This window comes from Hypomesus nipponensis, chromosome 18 (assembly GCF_054491055.1).
Source record: "Hypomesus nipponensis isolate SF chromosome 18, ASM5449105v1, whole genome shotgun sequence".
NCBI classification, from domain to species: Eukaryota; Metazoa; Chordata; class Actinopteri; order Osmeriformes; family Osmeridae; genus Hypomesus; species Hypomesus nipponensis.
In genome coordinates this window covers 16,877,149-16,901,280 of record NC_140378.1, presented here as the reverse complement: position 1 = coordinate 16,901,280, position 24,132 = coordinate 16,877,149, and the positions used below count along the sequence as shown (strand labels likewise).

The window sequence follows — 24,132 nt, the reverse complement described above, 5'->3', positions numbered from 1 at the left end:
GCCGGACCAAACAACTCTACAACCACGGCTGGGGGGATTAGTCTGACTCTAATGTGTACTACATGTATTTCTACATTACATAAGAATTAAGCCGCCACAATACAAACTGGTATAGTTCACGTTAAAAAAGCAAAGAAAGTGCTGGAAAAATTAATCAATGTGATGTGTACCGATGTTTGTAAAACCTCCAGTCCTTCACTTACCGGACAGGCCATTCTCCATCACTGTAGAGTCCAGCTCGTGTCCCGGGCAAGATCCATAGTCTCATCATTCTCGTGACTTGTCCCACTGTCAGGCCTCAGGCGCGCGCACTCGCTTGCCAGCTCGCTCACCCACCATCGGTACGGCGGCAGCGGAGACAATTAAAGGGACCGCGATGGTTAGAGATGTGCGCGCATACTGTACATTAGGCTATTAGACAGCTCTGGAACGACAGACCAGTACCGCAAGTTCTAGGCACGTTGGCCATTCAAAGCCAACCGCATTCTTCGTGCACCAACGACACACAAACAGATTGTAGACATAACACATTATTAAACGTAGAGCCCCTCCAGTCATGTTTCGTGCTTTGTTTCAATATGAACTGAGCTTCCACACCCAAAGGAAAAAGTTGTGAGAGTTAAGAGATCATTCCACCAGCCCCCCTCTTACCATCCACCTGACACCAACACAATGAATGGAATGTGTGTTGGCAGGGTTCGAATTACGGGGGGGATTGGGGGGTTTGACCCCCCTAATTAAGACTTGGTATATATATATATATATATATATATATATATATATACGATATATGGTTCTTACCTGCAATCGTAACCCCCCCAATTGTCATTGCATAATTCGCACTCTGTGTGTAGCCCCAAACACGCTCTGTTGCATAATGCGGAACTGATCAGTCATTCACCGTCGATGCAGCTGTGTTGCTGTTTTTGGCGTTACTATACTAATGAATAGTAGTTATTACATCCAGCAGAACCAGGCACAATGACGTAATATTTGCGTTTCATTTCCTCTTTGTTGAGTAGTAGACATGGGAGAAACGAGATTGAAAAGTCAATGCTTTGAAGAAAGTTTTAAGTGTTTTTTGTCATTTCCATATATTTTATTTCACACAACTGGGAAAACAAATGAATACCTAAAGAAAGAAAACAACCTTTTGATTAAAAAAAAATGCAATTAAATACATTACGTTTACTACATGAAACTCTCACTCATATTGGTGTCATAGGATTGCAGGTTGTCTGATGAGAGTGCTGCTCTCATACTGTTCCAGAATAAGGGCTGGGCTCGTGGGTTTCTGGGCCAGGACAGCACTGACTTTCTGCACAGCCTTTTCCTCAGCTGCAGATATTTCATTTTAGGAAACACCTCATCCAGAAGAACCAGCACTGCCACATCCACCTTTAAGACAGAAAAATACATGAAATGGGTTAATCCCCTAACAGACAATACAATTGCAGAACACTACAAACATCAGAATCAGATCAGAAGGGATTTTATTCGCCATGAATGTTTGCACAAACAAGGAATTTACTTTGGCAGGGAGGTGCAAACATAACGTATGACAGGAAAAATGTGTACTAATAGGAAATACATGAGATCTTACTGACCTTCTCATCCAGCAGCCTCTGCTGAACCATGAAGAACGCCTGGCGGATCATGCCACTAACGTTCGCACTGCTCCCAGTCCCATCGCTTGTGAGGACGAACACAGTTTTTGCGCTGCTGTACACTGCATTATGGAGGTTCTCTATGCAGGACAAGCCAGGAAGCCAGTCCCTTTCTTCCAGGCAGAGACGGAACCTCCTGCGACCTCCATTCTCTAGGTGGACGGTCAACTCATTGTAGACCCAGTCCCTCACCGATTGGTTCTCAGTGTCAAACACCACAAACGCATCATAGGGGTCGTCGTAATCACTGCCTGGTAGTTGCGAGTAGCCTTTGTGTCCTGCCCACAACAACTGAAAGCAGTACCAGAGATCCCAGCCATAGAGGTGCTTCAAGAGGGGCAGAGCAGTGAGTACCAAAACTAGGAAGGAGGTGGAGAGGAAGGACACCCTTCCGAAAATCTCCGGGCAGGAGCGTGGGTCCATGGTCAGCAAGCTGGTACCCTGCAGGGACTCTGGGAACTCGCATTGCACGTGTGTCGTGAGGCGAGGGATGTGCACCGGACAAGCCCGCAGGAAGTCTGCAAACCAGGCTGTGTCACATGAGCAAGCAAATGGATTCCCATGCAGAGTCAGTGTTTGGAGGCTGCTACCTTTTCTCATGAGGGCAGGCAAGATCTGATGTTTAAGTATTTTGAGTTGATTGTTGTTTAGGTAGAGATAGCGCAAGCCCTCCATTTTTTGGAAGAATTTTTCTGGAAGCTTGCTAATCCAGTTGTAGCTCAAATCTAAGACAGTAAAGTTCGATCTAAAAGGTATGACTACATTAGGCAAGCTGGAGAGACGGTTTTTACTGATATTGATGTGTTGTAACTGGCTGAGTACTGTGATGTTCTCCCATGGGAAATAGTTCAAAAGGTTATCGCTCAGTCTCAGTGCTCTGAGACTTTTAGGCAGATTACAAATAACCTTTTGTGAAAGGGACCTCAGCTGGTTTCTGGAGATGTCTAGATACACTAAGTTGGTGAGATATTTGAAAAACTCAAGGTAGTTGTCTCCTGAGTTCCACATGATGTTAAGATGGTTCCCGGCAAAGTAGAGGTACTTAAGGGAAGTGCTGTTTAGAGCTTTATCTATTCGCATCCCAATGTCATTGTCATCCAGACTTAGCACTTCTAAACTGGGAAGGTTATTTATAAAGCCGAAGCGGTGGCCCATGCCCCTCATCAGGAAGTGAAACTCGTTGTTGCTTAGGTCTAGTGCCTTCAATGTGGCATTCAACTCCTGGAAGGCATTTTCATAATAAAAGTCAATCCTGTTGTGAGCCATGTTGAGGTACACAAGGTTGTCCAAATGTATGAACTGCTTTCCATTTAAAGCCTGACTCATATAGTTGTAGGAGAGGTCCAAACAAACAGCCCTCTCAATTCCCTTAAATATGTCACCCTTTATTGAGGTAATGATATTTTGAGAAAGGTCAAAAGTCAAGCTTTGATTGCAGAATTGTATCCTGAAATCCCAAATAGTTTGGATCTGAGAGAAATCTTCCTTTGACATCTCTGTCACGCCTGGTGTTGTCATGGCGGCGAAGGCTGTTGGACTTGGAGGAGCCCATGGCTCACGCCTCTCCCAGATCATGGGAGGTGGATTCAGATCATCCACCCTGGTGTAGCCATTTTGATTCACAGACATCTGAGGCAACTGATACATGGAGTTGTTGGTACACTTTGGAAGGAAGTTCAAAAGGTTCTGGGAGAGGTCTACCTTTCTCAGGGATGGTAACTGTCCAAGAGCACTTAGGTCGGAGGACTTTATGAAGTTCATTCGCAGCTCTAGGGTCTGAAGGTGACGTAGCTTTGAAAGAATTGCAAGGCTTTTGCTGGAGAGTTTTAGGAAAAAATTCCCACTAAGGAGAAGATAGTTTAAGTCTGTGATTTGGCTCAGATAGTTTGAGAGCACCAGGTTAGGAAATGTCTTCTTTGGTTCATAGTTGTAAATGAGACTTAGCCAGGTCAATTGACCCAGCTCTTGAAAGAAGGTGCCATTACGTATGGCACGAGACAAGAAGTTGTCAGAGATATCAAGCCTTTTTAATTGTCTCAAAGAGCTGAAGAGGCCCTCCGGAAATGTACGCAGAGAGTTTCCTCTTAGGCTGAGAAACGTGAGTGAGCTGTTATTGATTTTTAAAGAGTTTCTGTGTAGCTTTAAGGAGTTGTTATTAAGGCAAGGGAAACAGGGCTGGGCTGCATGGTCACATCGTTGGCAGTTCCACTCCAAGTTAAGGGACTGAAGTTTTGTCATCCCAACAAATGCCTCTTCGCCTACCTCGGAGATCTTGTTCTCCCTCAGATCCAGTTTTCTGAGTGAGAGAGGCAGCCCCAAAGGGATGGATGTGATATTGTTAAAGCCAAGATTAAGTTTGATCAGGTTACTAAGCTCATTGAAAACGTTCTCATTGATGTGGAACGACTGGTTGCAAGGGTTGAGATAGTGACAGTTCTTGCCAAGAAACAGCTTCTTAAGCCTTGGAGTACCAAGAGGTTCACTTATGTTAAAGAAGTGATTATATTCCAGATCCAGAACTTCCAAGCTAGTGGGCAGCCAGGGGAGGGAAGAAAGGCTGTTCCCTGACAAATACAGTATTCTGAGCTTCTTAAGGCCTCTGAAAGCATCCTTGTTGATATCCATCTGACATAACGGGCTCCCCAGATCCCGTAGACTACCAGGGAGGCAGTTCCATCTGAGGTCCAACTCCTGTAGATTTGGAACACCAGAGAAAGATACTCCCCGCACCTTCTGGATCTTGGTATGACTCAAATTCAATAATGTAACAAAGGGAGACTGGATCCATGGGATTTTAGTGAGCTTTCTCTGGGAGCAGTCTACATGTGTGCTGTTCACTTCATTGTCGCAGGGGAAGAACCTGAGATCTATGCTTCCAAACACAGGTAAAAGCTGACATAGACAAAGTAGGTGCACATAATCCATAACCTGTAACGACAGAAGTAAACATTAACGATGGCAGTAGAATTTCAATGAAGGCATTTAGGGCTGTAGTACCACAGTAGAAGCTAGTGGTGCAAGTTGAGAGGACAGTTGTTTTCAAAACAAATTACATGCTGTCCAAATGTCCCTCCAAGCACATAATGCACTAAACCATAAATCACATTTCAACTTAATGTTTGCGGGGGAAAGGGAGAAAAAGAGAAAATGCCCTTAGTCAAGTTAAAAAGATAGGGTAACTGGCAAATAAATACAATACATATCTTTCCAGGTAAATTCATGGTTCCCTATACAGTACATATTGATTTCCAGTGGCCAAAAAAGGTCACATGCTAAAACATCCACTTGAATTGATTTTGATGTGAAATACAAAGTGCCCAGATGAACTATGTATGATCTATATAAATGAACAGATTTTGCAAAACATTAACTACTGTAACAGTTTTAACTGTATGTAAACTAAAATACATGAAAGTGTTTACCTTCAGTAGAAAAGAGAAATGAACAAAACACTTACCATAATTGTTTTGGAATAATCATCAACAACACGTATGACCCTTTTTTATGCTTTGACTTGCAAATATCGGAAATTGGTTGTAGATATTTGAACATCCACCGTGTATGAAGTGTTTGGAACAGAACCGTCCCTCGGTTGTTCTGATCTACTATACATAACATCCAATGGTTTAGTTTGCCTATTGAGAAGTGAGAGTCTGTGGTAACCTGTCATGTGTTAACAAAATGAGCTCATATCTAATCAGAAGGAGGGATTGAACCTTTTAAACACGATCTTGACTATCCTAAAGCCCTATCTAACTGCAACCTGTAAGACAAAGTAGAGAAAAACAGTATTCGAACTGAGATTATCTAGAAATAACATTTATTGGGTACTAGTGGCTCCTAACTTCATACATTAAATTCTCAATTTCCATTGAGACGCGTGATTTAACACCTCATTGACAAATGACAGAGGCATAAACCCTGTCAGTCAGAAAAATTTGTCCTCCTTCAAATGACAGGCTGAAAATACAAACTAAGAAAGAAAATGTTCAATAGGAGAGTACAATAAGAGAGTACAATAACAAAGATACAAAATTATGGTTAACTTTTTTATTTAAATATGAATGATGGTTTTAATGTCCTTACCCAACACAGTACATCTTCATTAATACAATATCTCTTCAATAGTGTATGTCCCCACAATCAAATCATGTATAGATCAGACTTTAAGGCTATTTTGAAAGAGATAACATATTTCATTCTGAGTAGTGGTACCCCTACAGAAGCCCGTGCAAGAAATAATAATTTTAATGAAACTACAAACCTCACCAAAATATGTTTGACTGTTTTGGTTTTGACAAAATTAAAAGAATATTACTACATTCTCTAATGGAATTGTGATTCAATCCAAATGACAACGAAACAAATAGATGAAAGGGGCAAGTCCCTGGAGAGTTAGTGCAGATAAAGTCAATGCCTTTAGGTTCAGTTCCCCCAAACTCAGTGCTCCTTTTGGCCTCTAATAGTTTTAAGCAGGTGCGCTTTTCTCATAGCGCTCACACCAGCAAGCATTGCGTTCACACGCAAGCCGCTGTAGCATCGCCCACGCCGCCTCCCGTCTACGGCGTCACACACCCAGGTGCTGTGTCATCCACAGGGCGATGTTCATGAAACCGTCCGACTCAGCGTCCACCTTGGAGAGAGAGTGGTTGTTCCCCGGGTACCATAGCAACCTGAAAGACAGCCATTCACGTAGGAGTGAGTCCCAAGGGGCTGAGGTGAGCTAGCGTTTCAACACAACTACTTGGTGTGCTTGACAGCAGAAGGCCCCCCCCCCCCCCCACTCACCGCACAGGGGCCTGCAGTGCCTTCAGGGCTCTGTAGTACTCAATGCCCTGCTTGCTTGGCACACGTTTGTCCTCCTCTCCAAGGGTCAATAGCACAGGAGTCTTCACCTGGGGCCCAGAAGGCACAAACACACAGCTCAAATACGAACACATTCAAGCGCACACGCAGTGGGTCCCTCAGGCGGGGCACAATAATTCCTGAGGGATTTCACTGAGAGGAATGAAGCTTCATTGTATAGCCATGTGGTATGTGGTTTTCCCATGCCAGCTTACCTGAGGGACATATTTTATAGGGGACTTGTCAAGCATCTGTTTCCAGACAGCCGGATCTGGCAGGCAGTTTGGACTGTAGTCATAACCAGCCTCCACCATGCACCTGCTCACACAAATACAGAGGCACACATTGTCACAAAGAACAGAACGAAAAACAAAAATAACCACTTCTACAGGAAGCAGGGGTTAGAATCTGAATGTGTCACAACACTGATGCTGGCAGCCTGTGTGTGTACAGCTAAATACTCCAGACAAGCAGGAGACATCACCTCTGTAAGCAGCCCCCAAACCCCCCCTAAAAAGTTACGAGGTCGGTACTTGGGATGCTCTTTTTGGAAAAAAAAGATTTGACCTATAAACGACAGTTGTTAACGACCTTTAACCTACAAAATTAAACATGTAGAATGGACGAGTGTCTGTGACTGTGAACCCTACAGAAAATACCAATAAAACTGCGTACCAGTCTGGGATGTCAGTACTGCCAAGCATGGAGGCCAAGTTGATGACCGGGTTGCGAGCAACGCAAGCCTTGTAGAACTCTGGGTACTGGCCAATCAGATGACATGCCAGGAAACCGCCATGGGAACCACCTGAAACCGCCACCTTCTGCTTGTCAAATGTAGCGTCCTCTAATACGCTCTCAACAGCAAACTAGTGTCAAAAGGAAAAATAGAACAGTGAGACTAAATTAGAGCTCATGATTGAGAAAATGGGGAGGGGGGGATTGAAAGCATAATAAAGTAAAAATCTTGTGGAGGAAAAAAAACACAACAACTATTCTGAATCTAAAACTGAGAAGAGAGCACATGATAGTGAGAGAAAGTTGAAAGTAATAAAACAGTAAAACAAAAAGACACTGTTCTTAACCAAATGGTGACAGGTTACGGTAAATTCACAGATGCCTTGCTCTTTTTTACCCTTCCCATTTCCTCTATTCTGGAACTATTCATAACAAAACTGATAAGAGAGCACATGATAGAGTTGAAACAAAAACCTGTCAAACAAAAAGACACAAACAAACAAACGGTGACAGGTGACAGGTTACAGTGAATGATGTCTCCCCCCCCCCCCACCCTCATGTCCTCACCTGGACGTCCTTGACGTCCTGAGAGCCCACGAGGCCGGGCAGGCTGAGGACGCTGTCCTGGCCGAAGCCTATGGATCCCCGATAGTTCACTGAAACAACACCAGGCCCAGCATGCCACGTGTCAATACAGGTGAAGCTCTGTCCAAACTGCCTACTGTAAGGAGGTCTCGTGGTGGTCATTCAAAACACGTCAACAGAAAGATGCACATGCCAACAGGCGCACGCTAACACACTGCCGCTCTCCTGAATTGACGCCCTAACAAGCTTATCTCCACTGAGTGACATCCTCACTGTGAACAAGGGAGAGAGAGAGACCTGCTCATCCACTTAAACAAAGACTTGTCTAGTCTATGGCTTATGCTGCTGGTGACTGGGTTCCACACCCAGGTCAAACAAGAGTTCTTCCACTATGAAGGGATGTGATGGTGGATCTCCACTCACCTAGCAACACGGCGAAGCCCATCCTACACAGAGCAGAGGAGGAGAGGAGCCATTCTGCCACAAACACCGAGTGAGGACCCCCTGTGAGAGAGAAAGATGATAAATACTCAGCATGCACACACACACACACTTATGCCCCCCGCCCCACACACACACACTAAGGTGACCCACCATGAGGTGTGACGATGAGAGGCAGCTTCAGACCCTCCTTCGTGTCTCTTGGTTTCAGCAGCAGAGCGTCAAAGTCCAGACCAGCTGCAGACGACAGGACAACTTATGTTAGCGTCCATCTGTTTTCAACCCATTAAGACACTGAACCCACAACAAATAGAAAACTGGAGATTTAAGCCATCCAGTCTTTAGAACAAAAGTGGTAGGGTGCTCTCACGGTATTGGCTGTTATCTTGGTCTGAGGGCGGGGTGAAGTTCAGGCTCTGCCAATCGATGTCAGGTTGTGTCTGAGCCTCTTCGAGAGTAACCCATGTCACTTCCTCCCTGGAACCACTCGGTGGCAGGAAACCCACTCTCTAAACACAGGAGACCATATCAAGGCCTCAAGACGGGCTCAATTCAAAAGAAAACTGTGGAACAAAGCTCCTGTAACCAACACATGCTGTCTACTTCACATTTGAACGTTCATAAATCAAGTAGGGTGTAAGTCGTATTGTTCAAGCACCCTTCCCTCTGCTGAGAAGAGCACATGAGGCCTACCAGGTAAAAATTAGGCCTACCAGGTAAACATGAGGCCTACCAGGTGACCATGAGGCCTAGCAGGTGAACATGAGGCCTAGCAGGTGAACATGAGGCCTACCAGGTAAACATGAGGCCTAGCAGGTGACCATGAGGCCAAGCAGGTAAACATGAGGCCTAGCAGGTAAACATGAGGCCTAAACATGATGCCTACCAGGTAAACATGAGGCCTAGCAGGTAAACATGAGGCCTAGCAGGTAAACATGAGGCCAAGCAGGTAAACATGATGCCTAGCAGGTAAACATGAGGCCTAGCAGGTAAACATGAGGCCTAGCAGGTAAACATGAGGCCTACCAGGTTGGGGGGGCAGTTGGGAGCAGAACAGCTGACCACCATGAGGTTCCTCTCAATGGTCAACAGCGACCAGCTACCAATGTCCGACTCTATATACAGGACACAGACACACACAAGAAAAAATGAGCTAGCAGACCAAACCAGCAGAGTTCTGTCTGTCTAGTAGGAGGAGAAGCAAAAGCAGATGAAGACAGTCAAGGCCAGAAACGACTTGGAGGACAAGGGCAGGTTGAGGTAAAGACACTGCTGAACTCCGTCAGTGCAACCCACTCACTGGATGACGTGAGCGAGGTGACGGCCCCTGTGGTCGTGTCCACTGACAGCAGCTCCTGGAAGTGAGGACACATGATCAACCACAAACTGCTACAGGGCCGAACCAAACAAACCAAATATATTCACGTCACACGACACTTTGTTCCAATATCAGTTCTCTGCAATACCAAAAGGAGCTACGGGCTCCAATGTTTTGGTGGGTTTCCGTGGTGACGGAGGATGTTTCCGTGGTGACAGTGCGTACCTTGCGGCTGCGCTGGGGGCAGGAGAGGAGGACGCGCTGGCTGTCAGCTGACCAGCACAAGGGGGACAGCTTGGACGTGTAGATACCGGCAAAGCCATCTACACCCGCCCACACACAGACGTCAGAGTACATACACACACTTATCGGTTCACACTTACTTGTTCAGACATGCTGACACACACACACACACACACACACACAGTTCCTTACCCTCTCTTGGTCGCTTGACTATATCCACCACCACCGAGGTCTGTTTGGTGTACCAGTCATACTACAGGCACAGGAAAGCACAGTCAATCCAGGGTCTCAGTCTCAAGTAGAGAACACTAAACCCTGTTGGTGTGGTTCCTGGTAAGCTCAGACATGACACTGATGAACTGATAACCTCAGGTGCAGTTGAGAGAAAGGTGGAGGAGGCGTCTCACCACACACAGCTTGCTGCAAGGCTGGTGGGGGCCGTAGACAGCACACTCCAGGTAGACGATCCTGCACTGGTCTGGGCTCAGTCTGGGGGAGCACACTGCACTGGAGCCTGACGACAACTGCTCTGAAGGGCCACAATACACACACACACACACACAGGTAAATCAACACAAATACCTAGAGGAAGTGGTGAACTTGTGAGATACGCACATGTCTAATGGATTGGTTATTGAAAGGTATAATATTAGTATTATACTAGAACATAATACCCCTTACCACATTTCCCCCCGGTCAGATCCACGTAGAATAGGGAAGACCTTCAAAGTGATGCATGGGTAGAGAGCATGAAATTATAATCAAACCTCATCATTGCAACATTTTGCAGAGGTCCTCCAACAGGCCAGGGGAACTGTCACTCAACATCTCCTGTCCCAGAGTCTTTAAATTTACATTTAGCAGATGCTCTTATCCAGAGCGACTTACAGTAAGTACAGGGACATTCTCCCCGAGGCAAGTAGGGTTAAGTACCTTGCCCAAGGACACAACGTCATTTGGCACATCCGGGAATCGAACCAACAACCTTCTGATTAATAGCCCGACTCCCTAACCGCTCAGCCACCTGACTTTAACAAGCAATACAAATTGCTTACCTCCTGTTGGGGCAGAACTTGAGTCCAAGTCTGAAAGGCTCGTGCCACCAGCCCACAAACACCACACCAGTGTCCCCTGGGGCCCAGAAGGCCTGCAGGGTAGGGACAGAAATGCCGCAATTAGTGTCCAGCCATCTAAGTATAGTCATTGAGTGAGAACGCAACACAGACACATACCTGTCCAGGAGAGATGTCTTCAGGAAGTCCCTCCAGCACAGAGACATTATTGCCCTCGATGTCCAGCACACACAGCACAGGAGCACTCTTACTGACCAGCGTCTCCCCCCAGTCCTCATAGAAAGCAAACTGCTCCCCCTGCCGGAATGAGTCACATACACAAGTAGAGAAACAAATACGGCTAAATACTGATATAACACCATCCCATGATGTGGCCTTGAGGCTGAAACTAGTACTGTACGTGTTCAATATGTAGTTTAATGTCCTGTTTACCTTAGTGACTTCCTTCTTTTCCATTTTCATAGCGTCTTCCTCATCCCCAAGTGAACTGGACTCTGGAGGCTCTGTCTGTACACCCACAAAGACACAGTGAGCCCAGGGTTTTAATAGTTGGTAACTCGTGTTTGACCTGTGAGCCTTTTTGACTTTCTATATTTCCTGACCTGGAAGAAGGACTCGGTCTTGGGTCTCTTTCTTTCAGCCACATACAGCAGGTGGGTTTCGGAGTGCGACCACACCAGACAGCCAAACTGATCTGAAACACAACAACACAAAGTCAAAAAAACAACTCCAACTGTCTAAGATAACCCTTGCTATTATTTAAGAGTTAAAAATGACATCCAGTAATACACAAGTCACCAGCCTGCGCTCTGATGCCAGAAGTTCATGGTCAGTGTGATGAGTGATCAGTTTGGAAGGGAAGAATAAGGGAGGATTTAAATAACGTTCCAGAACAGGCCTCACCATCCTCATAGACCTTCCCATGCTTCTTCAGGGCAGTCAGGTTGATGCTCTTCACCTTGATGTTCTTGCTCCAGACCTGAAGGGTTGAGGGGGGGGGGGGATTTAACAGTTCCCAGTTAAATCATAAAAAGACACAAGGGAGAAGAAAGAGCACACTGCAGAATATTACTGACAACAGAGTTGATCCTGTGATGCTAAAAAACAATTTCCACAGTGAACGATCAACGACTCTTTTTGTTTTGTTTAATGTAAATAAGAAAGAAGCAACTCTTTCAAGTCAATGTCACAAATATGGCTACCATGTCACCCTCACCTCCAAAAACTGTTTGTCCTCTCCTTTGACCGAGCATTCTCGAACCACAGCTTTCATCTCACCAGAAGGAGAGTCTTGACTCAACAGCCTGGTAGAGATAGGAGAAGAAAAAAAAAACTTAATACACACACAATCTAAATTAAACAATTAATTCTCAACAAATAACTTGCAGTGCAATAAGCTAGTTATGTCTGTTTCATAGAACTATCTAAACTCCAAAACTCTGTTTCTGTAGGCTACAGCCAGTGACATGTGACGTCAAGACACTTAACATTTGGTGAAATAACTGACAAAACGTCCACATACTCTCCTTTGGTCTCCGTGCAGTTTCCTGAGGGGCCGGAGTACACAACTGACTTATCATCATGAAACACAATGTACTGACGGCAGAATTTGACATTCTCATTCCTCTCCAGGTCACGTTGACTCCATTCTGGGGGAAGACATGGAATCAAACCATTGATGATCTATCCTAAAAACACGAGCAAGTGATTCTGTGGAACTGAAGGCCCGATAGTGTGCATGTGCTTTTAAAATGTAATCCCAAATACAATATACAGCCCAATATAAAATTATATAATCTATTTCCTATGGTTCCAAAAAGTGTATTTGAATACATACACTTTCCCAGATACTACTGCCAGATATTTAGGCAACCAGAATAGTCTTGGCAACCCTAGTCTTTAATTTGGGGCAACATACAACATGCATTGGAAAAGGTCAGAAACACAAACACAGGCACTATACCAACACGCAAAACCACAGACGGATGCCAAAACACAAACCTGTGTAGATGTTGCTGTATTTTCCTCCGTATTGGGAGGTGATGACGGGCCCTACGTCGGCTCGGGACAGGGAGGGGAAGAGACTCAACTCTCTGTAGAGTTTAGAAATGTCTTCCGGATTGGTCATTACCTTTCCATAACACACAACAGAAGCACTGACACAACGGACCAAGGATGTGCACCGCCTTACAACACGAAATGTTACTGATCTGTACATATCCCTACGTTTACGTTAGGTAGCTAGCTAGTTCTTCTAGGCTATAAGCTTTCGAAAAGGTTTCAAGGAAACATCCGATGTCTACTCGAGCAGTATACTTTCTAGATACTGTAGACTAAAGATACTGTAACCAGGAAACGACATACAGGTAGTTGATGATAATGTGATAACTCGTTAACGTTAGTGCAGCCATGCAAAAATTGGTTAGTTGTATGTAGTACAAACACAGTTGCTAGCTGCCTTAATATAATGAGTAACCTAAAGCTAGCAACAAAGGATGACAGAACCTTGCTAGCTTTCTAGCTGGTACATAGCACGCCACTAAAGAGCTATTAAATCTCGCTAAATAGTTAACTTTGCTACTGGAACCAGCAAGCCCTACAAGTCATTCTAGGCTTACTAACATAATATAACATAGCTTGGCAGCTAGCACTGTTGGCTAACAAATTTCAACAGGTGTGCCTCTCAAGGCTGACCAGGAAGTTCCCAGACCAATGTGTCACCACTGAACTGTTTAGCGAGAAAGCTATACTAGTAGCCTACTTTAGCATTAAAACATATCCTTCTAGTTAGCCAATAGCAAGTAGCTAACGTAGCAAGAAAGCAGCTAACTGTATACTGCTACTTTTCGTAGCATATCAACTACAATCTAAAACCAACTTTATATAACAAATTGATAGATATGTGCTAGTTAATGTGACATGTTCCCATACACATACCTCCATTGTTGTGTTGACAAGTTACCTCATCCACTCAACTTCCTTATAGGTGTGATCAACTTCATGCAGCGCTGGCAGCGCCGATAGGCGGCTGACTTGAAGAAGTGCATGCCGGTTAGAATGTTTTTTTTAAATTATTATTATTATGCAAGGTATCAATTATACATTTACATTACAGTTATTCATTTACCAGACGCTTTGATCCAAAGCGACTTCCAAGGGAGAGCTTTACAAAAAGTGCATAGGTCAATTATCATAAACAACGATAAATAGCCCCCAAAATATTGCGGGTAGTCAAAACATGAGCATAAATTGTGATAAGCAAATTGCCAATGGGAAGAAACACAAGATCAAAGAAACACAACAAACGTTTGTTCTATGGTGAAGCTGAACAATTTGGTTTTAAACTTTTCTTGTTGGGAAGTCAGAGACTGTTTAGTTTGTCCTCCAACATCAGGACAAACGTTTGGGGTCAGTTTGTATTATAAAAAAGTCAGGCAGGTTCCTGCAAGCTATTTAGTTGTTTCACACGAAAAAGGCTACATACTACGATATAAGCAGGAGACTTTCACTTAACAGGAAAACAATCATAGGCAGTGTCAGTCTTTTGGTAGGTTGTCAAATACTTTTTGGTTCTGATAAATTGTTTACTCAGTTTTACTGTTTGCAGATGGGTTCATTTCATAGAGTTAAGGTTCATTTGCCTTGCTTCAAGTAAGAGAGACATATCCCGAAGAAGAGGTCCCTGCACTCATTAGGTCATATCCTGTAGAGAAAGTTGCTTCGTTACAGCTGGCATATCCTACAGATGAGACTGAGGTTCCGGGATTCTCTTTCAGCCAATCATATACCTTGGCACGAGACCCATAGCCCCAGTATGAGCTCCCAGTTCCAGAGCGTGAGTCACCGCTCACTGAAACACAAAATAAAATATTCAGAGACATAACAATAATAAAGCCCTCCATAATGTTCAACTACATGGCAAAACAAACACCTTTTGAATTGTGAACCATTATTTGATGTAGTGTTGTTTTAGTGTAACTTTTTTTCTAGCCTGCAATGTAACAGTGCCATACAAGCTGCATTACTGATTCATGATACTGCACTGTAGGTCTATTGATTCAATCATTCATGATTCCATTTTTGCATTAATTGTTTTGACATGTGCAACTTTGCAAAAGAAGGTTGAGGGGTATGTTAAATGGTAAAAAACTGAAATTGAAGTCAGTTGTTTGTACTGGTACTATGATACTCACTGCTGGGTGGAGTGTGTTCGAGGCTGTTCCTTCTCCTGAAAGCTGTTAGAATGGACTTGTCATGTTCCATCGCCACTACCTTCAACATTCGCTCTATGAGCTCCTCTTCCCTCCTTTCCCATCCCTCCTGAGTAAGAGCAGACTCCCCTTCAAATCTTGAGCTTCTCTTGGATGTATTTTTTGTCTCCCCAAAAGGAAAGTGCCCTCTGTTTCTCCTGGTCATCTGCTCAATCTTCTTCATCAGTTCTGTCACCTCAGAGACGTTAAAGTATGTGCAGTTCAGAACATGATACCTGTGCCCACATTTCTCCACCAGCCACTTGAGGTCTTCTCCTTCAGACTCGATATACTCCTCAATAGCTCTGCCCCCCAGCCAATGTCCCCAGGTGAACAGGACTAAGGTATGTTTCCACACCTTCTCACCAAGGGCCTTCATGTTTGCCTCTATGTGGCTCCTGTCTGTCTTTAAGAAAGTGTCTGTGATTGGAACGACCAGGAGAAAAGCATGTGGTCCTGGTGAACACAGACTTAAACCATTCAGAAGGTCGCTGGACTGGCTTGTGTCCCAACCTGGGGAGTCAACCACTGTCAGATTCCTCCCTGCAAGATGCTTCTCTCTTCTGATGTACTGTGCCGTTCTGCATGGAGAATTAAATTCCTTTGAGAGAAAAGACAGTTCATTGTTCAGCAATCAACAAGAAAAATTGCCTCAAACATTGCTTTACTTTACTGTAATTGTTTTTTCTCTCAGTACACCGCAAAACGTGTTTCTGTCTTCACAATCACAGCAATGGAGGTATGTCTATAGGAACATTGTTTTGTTTGTTTAAACGGAATACAATGTTCAATGTTCAATCTTAGTGGTTTGGATACTCACCCTAAGAAGCATTGTGTCAAACACATTGTGACCCAGTATCATATTACCAGCAGTACTTTTTCCAGTCTGGCTTTTCCCCAGCAGCATCACCCTCAACTCTGCCTGGTGAACATTTTCCCCTGTTGGACAGAATCGTAACAGAACAGTGTTCTTAGTGATCTGAAAGAGGCATTCATCTCCATGTTATTCAACTTTTGTTTGAATTTTCACAAGTTACCAACATAAAATGCATGTGAAAGTCGTCCTCACCTTCATAAAGAGCCCTGAGTGTCATGTTTTGTCTGTGTATCTTCAGCATGGCCATCTGTGCCTTTATCTCCACCTCTCGACCTGTCTTCTGTAAGGACTCTGAAACATTTCTGTCAGGCACATAATGGTGACCTTGGTTTCCAGCCACCATCTCCTCTATCTTCTGCAACAGGTCTGTAACCTGAGTTGAATCACCCATGTTCTTCTTGTTGAAAACATGATACCTGTTCCCACACTGCTCAAGAAGCCCCTGGAGGTGATCCCCTTCACATTGTATGTAGCTCTCAACATGTATGTCCCCCAGCCAGTCTCCATGTGTGAACAACACGATAGTAGAACTCCACACATTTTCTGTGAACAGTGTCATGTGTTCCTTCACTGCTTCTTTGTTGGCGCTAGTGAACGCTGTATGTAGAGGAACCACTAGTAGGACAGCGTGGGGTCCAGGAGGACATAAAGTCATGCTGCGCTGTATTTCCAGTTTATCCATCTCAGAAGTGCTGCTTAGGCTCTTGTTGTAGAACCACCCTGGTGAGTCGACCACTGTGAGATTACGGCCTCCTATGACACCATGGCTTGTCTTACAGAACACAGTTCTTCTACCACCAACTTCAAAGACATTGTTCTCCAGAATTGTGTTTCCTGTTGTGCTCTTTCCAGCACCCTGTCCTCCCAAAATCAGAATCCTAAGATGGGACTGATGATATGATTCACCTGTCAGGAAAAGGGATGTATTTATTCCAGGTTCAAGAACACTCAACCACATTAGATTGAAACCATAAAATAATAATTCCTCAGAAAAAATAAAAATAAAAGGATGAGCTCACCTTTAAGCGACTGAAGTCTGGATCTTCGTTTTAGCACCCCGGTCGTCCTCTTGTCTGCTTCTTCTTTAATTGTTCTTCTCTTTTCTTTCAACTTAACGAAGCCACCTTTCTCAGTCTCATAGTGGCTGTCTCTGTTTACTGCCACCATCTTATCTATCTTCTCGAGCAGAACATGAACCTGAGTGGCATCATCCTTGTTCTGGACATGAAGAACGTGGCAGCGATCTTCACATCTCTGAACAAGCCGTTTGAGGACAGGTTGTTCTCTGAGGTTTTGAATCATGCTCTTTGGGTACTGAATGTCTGCACTAAACACTACAATCGTATGTCTCCAGACTTGGTCACTGAAAAGAACCTTCATGTGCTCTTCCAGTGATGCTTCGTCGATTTCATCAAATGGATAACAAATAGGAATGACCAGGAGGAAGGCATGAGGGCCAGGTGGACATAGGTAAAGGTTCCGTTTGATTTCGAATTGATCCAGTTGAGGGGTCAAAGCCAAAGGATAGGACCAGAGCCAGCTGGGAGTGTGAACCACTGTGAGCTTCCTCCCATGCACTTGTTGTGTCTTCAGCACTTTCTGGACAGTTCTTTTCCCCATCTCAAAAAAGTCTCTACTCAGGATTAGGTTTCCTACCAAGTTTTTTTCACTTTGTTCACCGTCATTCAGCTCTCTTCCACCAATTAGCACAATCCTTAATTCTGACTTGTAGTTTGTCCCACCTGTGCGTGAGAGAAATAACTTAAAGAAACATTCCTCAGCTGATATATATTTAGTTGTTGGTTGATTGTTTCCAGACAACTCACCAGAGGCAGAGCCCGTTGTTGCCATCTTTGTTTTTTCTACTTTCTCTCTGAAAAATATCATAGAGACACTGGTAATCTGCATATTTGCATAAGGTGCTATTGGTAAGTAGAGATCTCAAAAGCAATGTGTTTAATGAAAATATTGGTGAGATTGGTGCTATATTCATTTGTTATTCACTTCAGTTACAATATTTACAGCATAATACATACATTTTCAATTAAAATTGTATTAAAAAGTAACATCAGTTCATAGAAAAACAACGCAGAATACATATATCTTGTAAGAGCAGTAAACAGCAATAAACAGAGACATGCCCTCTGTAAGACATACCTGGCAGTCATTAACTAATGATCAAGCCAGGTTACAGGAAAAGTTTTTTTTTCCTGGTTCTCAGACAGGGAGATTCTGTTTGGTAAGACAAGACAGTCTAGTAAAGAGAAAACACAATCACAACACACACATAATTAATCTGGATTACAATTATGGCCTTAGATTAAGGACATGTATTTGAAAAACATTCATGCTCAAGTCTCTCCTGCAGTATAAGGAGAGAACACAACTCTTTACTATGCTACTCTTTTTACCAGTTGTGGTTGATTGTACTGAAATATTATAAATTGCACTATTCTTGTCAGTTGTATTTTGAAATAATATTTTTGCATTATATAGATATATAAAACGGAATTAATGGTAGTCTATTGCTACTTACCAAACTATATATCTGAGAGGTGGTTACTGCAGACAACTCCTCGTAAGAACAGACATCAGACAATGACAGACACTTTATAGCCTATAAGAAACTAATCTTTGTCCAGTCAAAGGTCTGTCATCTTGGTATCTATTCTATACCAACTGCCAAGGGAGTGGAAAGTTCATTCTGTTAATTATTTATAATTTTTCGTAATTACAATGTGTAGCAGCAACAGCAAAAGAAAGTAATGTTGATAATACATCCTACCTGCCATTCGAAGTTCTTGTTGGGCAATGGCATACCCTCCCATAAGCTACAAAGGCTACTGTACATTCCATAGATGATTTGACAATAATTCCTGTAAATAAGACTATAATAATAATAAGTCCTCTGTCAAAATGTTTTTTACTCTACGGAAGTCAATGTCCCCCCTTCACATATATTTCGACATATTAAAGAATGACACGAGGTTCATATAAATGCTTTTTTAAACTGAAACTGATGAAAGTGTAAGGCTCTAGAAATGGAAAATGTAAGTGGTTTGGTATGTAAACATTCATAATAATGACATGATGAGTTGATTTTTTGTAGCGGACCCGTCTGTCAGTCAGCTGTGTGGAGAAGGTGGGGTCACAAAGAGCCAAGATGGCGGATTTTGAAGAACCGCTGTCAGATGAAGAGAAGGTAGTCAAACCTTATTATTAACTAAATTGCATGCATTGCTTCTCTTTTGAGATATTGTCGATTAGTCATGTCATAACAACGAATAAGAAATTCATAAATAAATAAATTTTCCCGAAAGCTTGGATTAGCTAGATTTGCTAGTTTACCAAGCTAACTTCTGCCTGATTTATTTGCTAGCTTTAGCTAGTCGACTGCTAGCTAGCGTGTTTTTGGTCATGTTTTGTTTACAGTGAAACAAAATGGCAAGTTACATCATTTTAGATTATTAAGTAACTAAATCGGCCACAACTGTCGCCTCGATAATGGACATGACTTGCTTTAATTCTTAGTGCTACCTAACAAGATAGTGACCAATCCAGGAAGTAGGCTAACCAGTTTGCTTCATTGGTGGAATGTATGATGTTTTCTGCACTGCCTGACAGCTATGCAACATCAGATTTCTGGGTCAAACGGATTGAGTTGCCGCTCAAAGCTCTCGTTAGCTAGCTTCGTGTGTCCTGACGTTTGCATGTCTGTCCTACTCTCCCCCTTCTCGGTGTCACACACACTACTGTAGACAGTGGTGCCAAGTCTAATTCAGCTCTTCTGTAATGAGCTAAAGTCACGAGCAGTGAACGCTCATTTCAAGTGGCTAGTTCTGTGATCAGTAGGTAGAGCAACATTTAAAAATTACTTTAATTATTAGATACTTATTGATACTGTAACATCTTGAAAAATGAAAAACAAAAAAAACAAAGTTATGCATTTTTCATGGTTGATCAACCCAAGGCCAATATATCTGTAGTATCTGGTTTCTTTCCTCTCCTATGTTCTCTTGCTTGATAAAATGTAAATTGATAAAACGGGGAAGTTAAATGTGTGGTTGGCCCTTGAAGTAACTAACTTGTCCTTGCAGGTCCGCATTGCGGCTAACTTTGTGACCCATGCCCCTCCAGGAGAGTTCAACGAAGTCTTCAATGGTAGGAAATCACAAGGGTCGTTGAAAAACATTACATTACTCCAATCACCAGGTTGAAAATAGAAGGCTTACGTAGTCCTATTTGTATTTGCATGTAAACCACAGTGTGTGCAGTAAGAGTTTGTTTTCGTGGAACCAATGTTCCATGTGTTTTGCTCGTGTTCGTCATATTACAGATGTGCGACATCTCCTCAACAATGACAAGCTGCTCAGGGAGGGGGCTGCCCAGTGAGTACTTCTGGGTTACTGGGGGGGTTCCAGGGAGGGGGGGGTATAAAGCTTTATTGGTCATTAACTAGTACTTGTTTAGCCTTTATTGCTAATTCCTGACATATCCTGGCTTTAGATTTCTGATCGGCCCACATCATAACGATGATTTCTCGGTATTTTCAGCTCTTTCTCCCAGTACAATATGGACCAGTTCACTCCTGCCAAACTAGATGGCCAAGATGAACAGGTGAGAGGCTTGTTCAATTAAGGCTCACTTCTCAATAATGCAGTATGTCGTCATCAGATGTCATTGTCCTTCCATCCTGAGAATTTAGTTGAAGAGTTTGTCTCGCCGGACAGTAATCCTGTCATCCCGTGATCTCACCGTAGAAAGCCGTCCATGCCTCCTCTCTCCAGGTCCTGATCACGGAGCACGGTGACCTGGGGCAGGGCCGTTACCTGGACCCCCGGAACCGCCTGTCCTTCTGCTTCGACCACCTGAGGAAGGAGGCGAGCGACCAGCAGCCTTTTGAGGGAGAGAGCGCCCTGCGCACGTGGAGAGATGCCTGCGACGTGGCCCTGAGTGCCTACGTGAAGGAGCACTACCCCAGCGGAGTCTGCACGGTAACACGCATTACATTCACATTACATTTCGTCATTTAGCAGACGCTCCTATCCAGAGCGACTTACAGTAAGTACAGGGACATTCCCCCCCGAAGCAAGTAGGGTGAAGTGCCTTGCCCAAGGACACAACGTCATTTGGCACATCCGGGAATCGAACCAACAACCTTCTGATTAATAGCCCGACTCCCTAATCGCTCAGCCATCTGACCCTGACACACACATGCACACATATAAACACACACGCAATAACGATCAGTGTTGAAGTCTGCTGTTGTGAGCCTAACACAAGTCCCTTTTACATCTGGCAGGTATATGGGAAAACGGTTGACGGCCAGCAAACCATCATCGCCTGCATCGAGGGACATCAGTTTCAACCCAAAAACTTCTGGTACAGAATTCCAAAGAACTAAGTCGACACTAAGACCATCCGTCACCTGTCACCTGATCTGCCGTCTGTCTTTATTCATAATCTCTGTTTCCATGTGCCTGTGTCAGGAACGGACGCTGCAGGTCAGAGTGGAAGTTCACCATTGGTCAGTCCACTGCCCAGGTGGTGGGGGTATTGAAGATCCAGGTGTGTGCGACTAACCCTCTTGAAATGCAATAAAATACACACAAAAAAATCCCTTTAATGGGTAGTAAAAAAAAAACATTGACATTGGCTGGGTTTCCCAGATTCGTTAAGAAGCTCTTAACGCTCAGAGCTTCTTAGGAGCGTTCTAAGAATGCTCTTAGAACGCTCTTAGAACGCTCCTAAGAAGCTCTTAGTGTGAGCTTCTTGACGAATCTGGGAAACCCAGCCATTGTTGATCACTCTGTAGGTGATGAATATTCTCTCTGTGTAGGTTCACTACTATGAGGATGGGAATGTCCAGCTAGTCAGCCATAAAGAAGTGGAGGAGTCAATAACTGTGACTGTGAGTGAATGACAACCAGACAACCTGCCTGTAGTTCCCTCTGCCGTTTTCATTCTCTAGATGTCATGGTTTAAGTGTGATGATGACAAACTGATAGAGAAGCTGCTATGTTTGTCTCTGCTGCACCAAAAAACACCCCATGTGCCAGTATTGAAAAGGCCAGTTTTGGTTATGGGCAGTCAATGCACAACCTTTTGAAAAACATACTTGTTTTTTTTTTACCCCTAGAATGAGAGTCAGACAGCCAAGGAATTTGTTGATATCATTGAGAATGCTGAAAACGATTACCAGGTAAGTGTTTTACAAATGTATTTGTATGGATGTGTTTTTTTTACATCTTAAATGTCTCTTTTCCTTAAGTTTTGGTTAATGTAATGTTTGCTCTCCCCACCTCCACACCTGTCCAGACGGCCATCAGTGAGAACTACCAGACCATGTCTGACACCACCTTCAAGGCCCTGCGTCGCCAGCTGCCAGTCACACGCACCAAGATCGACTGGAACAAGATCCTCAGCTACAAGATCGGCAAGGAGATGCAGAACGCCTAGCTGTCGAACCTAAGGGCCACACTGCAGCGGATCACACACACACACACACACATACACACACACACACACACACACACACACACACGGACTAACCAAAGCAAATATATATTATGGGTAAAGAAAAAGAAAAGAAAAAAAGATGCTTCAGATTCACAGACTGCTAGGCGGTGTTGTCTGTTTCGGAAGGACACGGTTGTGATTTGGAGAAGGATCTTTGGGTCTGACTTATAAGTTACAGGAAGGGGGCTGAGGTGAGCGTATTCCTGAGGAGCTGTGTGTCAGTACTGCACATACCTATTTAAAGCCGTTTCCAACTTACCCGTTTACCCGCGTAAACACCAGTCTGGCGACATTCGATTGGAGACTGTAAACTTACGGAAAGTGACTTTTGCTTATCCACTCCTGTGCAGACCTGTAATCACTGAAGTAGCACAAGGGCATGTTTAGATGTAGTGGAACTGGGCAGCTGGCAACTGCATTCGTTAAAGCACACCAAGCCCAAAGAAAGCAGGCTCTGATTTGACCTGGCACAACCCTGGCACCACGCATAGGATTTAGACAGAGTAGATTGTACTAAAACAGAGATCCATTTTATCCCCCCTCTGAACACTTGTCCTGCTTAGCAGCCATGCCTCAGTGTTTGCGTAAGGCCATCTCTCTTGGAGGATGTGTGTGAGTCAGGTGACTGTATTTGAAGTCTAGTTGTTGACATTTGGTACCATGACGACATCTCAACTGTAATTACAGCCCTCCAGCTGGATACTGATGTGTGTTTCAAATTTCAAAAGGCCGGAGGCTTCAAGGGACAACGGAACATTATTTGTGTTTCTCTTTGTGACTTCTGTATTTGGTGTCGTGAAAGCTACGACGACTAAAATGCCCTAACAGTTTCTCTCTTTCGTTTCTGAGTGTGTGAATGTCTCCACGTGGTTGTATCACCTTGGCAACAGCACCTCCATTGTTGTAATGGTCTCTCTTAGTTGAAGGGAGACTTTTGTCAAACTAAGATTTGCTTGCCAAAATCTCTTTCCTATGGTAAAGAATCCATACACACAAGGTTTCACCAATCTTATTATGCTCAGATCTATATTTTAATACATGGGTTTCTGTTGAATCAAGTCTTAATGTCACCTATCTATCATGCTCATTTGTGTTTAAATTGACACCAGAAGAATACCAAGTAGCTTTGTCATGTGTTTAAACAATATTAATGTACAATACACACACCCTTACTAGCGAAAAGCAGACTCTGGATGAGGTGTTACTCATGTGTCTGTTCCATGCTGTAAATCTCTCACACCACTGTTCAATCTCCACGCTTCAGGATCTGAACTGCCCCATTCTGTGCAAATAAATGAATCTGTAATCACGGCCTGCTTGTGTGTCAACGTCTCAGTTTCTGCCTGTTTCCTGCTGGCTTTTTGTGAACAGGCTGTTACATTTAGTTGCCCGTCAGTCGTCGTATCAGTGGCCTTTCTCTCAGCTGCAGGGAGTTTGGCTGATACTCCACAGGAAAGAAGTCTAACAGGATAAGGTAGAGACATCTATGGATTGAAAACGCTAGATAGCTTTTTTGCAGTTGTAAGACACGAGATAGCATATTTATTTGGAAATGCGTTCGATAAAATTCTGATGGGAC

At 43.7% G+C, this 24,132-nt stretch overlaps 4 protein-coding genes across 4 annotated transcripts; 1 reads left to right on the top strand and 3 right to left on the bottom strand.

Annotated features, from left to right (window-relative positions):
• Positions 1 to 1,191: 1,191 nt before the first annotated feature.
• tlr9 (toll-like receptor 9) lies at positions 1,192 to 4,607 on the bottom strand. Its single transcript, XM_084679587.1, has 2 exons — positions 1,608 to 4,607; positions 1,192 to 1,398 (listed from the first exon to the last, which is right to left on the bottom strand). The coding sequence occupies exons 1-2, from the start codon at positions 4,590 to 4,592 to the stop codon at positions 1,192 to 1,194; spliced, it is 3,192 nt and encodes a 1,063-aa protein (XP_084535713.1). The 5' UTR covers positions 4,593 to 4,607.
• Positions 4,608 to 5,702: 1,095 nt separating this feature from the next.
• Positions 5,703 to 13,950, bottom strand: LOC146252468 (acylamino-acid-releasing enzyme-like). Its single transcript, XM_084679589.1, has 23 exons — positions 13,845 to 13,950; positions 12,909 to 13,038; positions 12,430 to 12,556; positions 12,124 to 12,211; positions 11,811 to 11,886; positions 11,510 to 11,601; positions 11,340 to 11,414; positions 11,067 to 11,204; positions 10,890 to 10,981; positions 10,516 to 10,556; positions 10,242 to 10,363; positions 10,027 to 10,087; positions 9,817 to 9,914; positions 9,574 to 9,628; positions 9,300 to 9,388; positions 8,644 to 8,782; positions 8,427 to 8,510; positions 8,256 to 8,336; positions 7,815 to 7,903; positions 7,188 to 7,378; positions 6,728 to 6,830; positions 6,456 to 6,562; positions 5,703 to 6,340 (listed from the first exon to the last, which is right to left on the bottom strand). Exons 1-23 carry the CDS (start codon positions 13,848 to 13,850, stop codon positions 6,235 to 6,237), a joined length of 2,190 nt encoding a protein of 729 aa, XP_084535715.1. The 5' UTR covers positions 13,851 to 13,950; the 3' UTR covers positions 5,703 to 6,234.
• A 1,118-nt stretch (positions 13,951 to 15,068) lies between these two features.
• Positions 15,069 to 17,885, bottom strand: LOC146252467 (GTPase IMAP family member 8-like). Its single transcript, XM_084679052.1, has 5 exons — positions 17,861 to 17,885; positions 17,054 to 17,776; positions 16,227 to 16,940; positions 15,978 to 16,096; positions 15,069 to 15,758 (listed from the first exon to the last, which is right to left on the bottom strand). Exons 1-5 carry the CDS (start codon positions 17,883 to 17,885, stop codon positions 15,069 to 15,071), a joined length of 2,271 nt encoding a protein of 756 aa, XP_084535178.1.
• Positions 17,886 to 19,131: 1,246 nt separating this feature from the next.
• LOC146252466 (F-actin-capping protein subunit alpha-1-like) lies at positions 19,132 to 23,867 on the top strand. The gene is made up of 10 exons (XM_084679985.1): positions 19,132 to 19,236; positions 20,132 to 20,195; positions 20,371 to 20,422; positions 20,588 to 20,651; positions 20,822 to 21,028; positions 21,337 to 21,416; positions 21,524 to 21,602; positions 21,874 to 21,945; positions 22,174 to 22,236; positions 22,353 to 23,867. The coding sequence occupies exons 1-10, from the start codon at positions 19,198 to 19,200 to the stop codon at positions 22,491 to 22,493; spliced, it is 861 nt and encodes a 286-aa protein (XP_084536111.1). The 5' UTR covers positions 19,132 to 19,197; the 3' UTR covers positions 22,494 to 23,867.
• Positions 23,868 to 24,132: the final 265 nt, after the last annotated feature.

Bases quoted from the DNA above. Each gene is read 5' to 3' on its own strand.
- tlr9 (XM_084679587.1), bottom strand. From the start codon at position 4,592: ATGGATTATGTGCACCTACTTTGTCTATGTCAGCTTTTACCTGTGTTT. The intron at 1,399-1,607 runs GTCAGTAAGATC...TCTGTCTTAAAG, and splicing joins AGAGGCTGCTGGATGAGAAG to GTGGATGTGGCAGTGCTGGT.
- LOC146252468 (XM_084679589.1), bottom strand. The intron at 10,364-10,515 runs GTAAGGGGTATT...GTGGCCCTTCAG, and splicing joins TCTGACCGGGGGGAAATGTG to AGCAGTTGTCGTCAGGCTCC. The intron at 7,379-7,814 runs GTGAGGACATGA...TTTTGACACTAG, and splicing joins AGGACGTCAAGGACGTCCAG to TTTGCTGTTGAGAGCGTATT.
- LOC146252467 (XM_084679052.1), bottom strand. From the start codon at position 17,885: ATGGCAACAACGGGCTCTGCCTCTG. The intron at 16,097-16,226 runs GTGAGGACGACT...TCTGTCCAACAG, and splicing joins ACTCAGGGCTCTTTATGAAG to GGGAAAATGTTCACCAGGCA. The intron at 15,759-15,977 runs GTGAGTATCCAA...TTTCTCTCAAAG, and splicing joins TTGACACAATGCTTCTTAGG to GAATTTAATTCTCCATGCAG.
- LOC146252466 (XM_084679985.1), top strand. From the start codon at position 19,198: ATGGCGGATTTTGAAGAACCGCTGTCAGATGAAGAGAAG. The intron at 20,196-20,370 runs GTAGGAAATCAC...GTCATATTACAG, and splicing joins GTTCAACGAAGTCTTCAATG to ATGTGCGACATCTCCTCAAC. The intron at 20,423-20,587 runs GTGAGTACTTCT...CGGTATTTTCAG, and splicing joins CTCAGGGAGGGGGCTGCCCA to CTCTTTCTCCCAGTACAATA.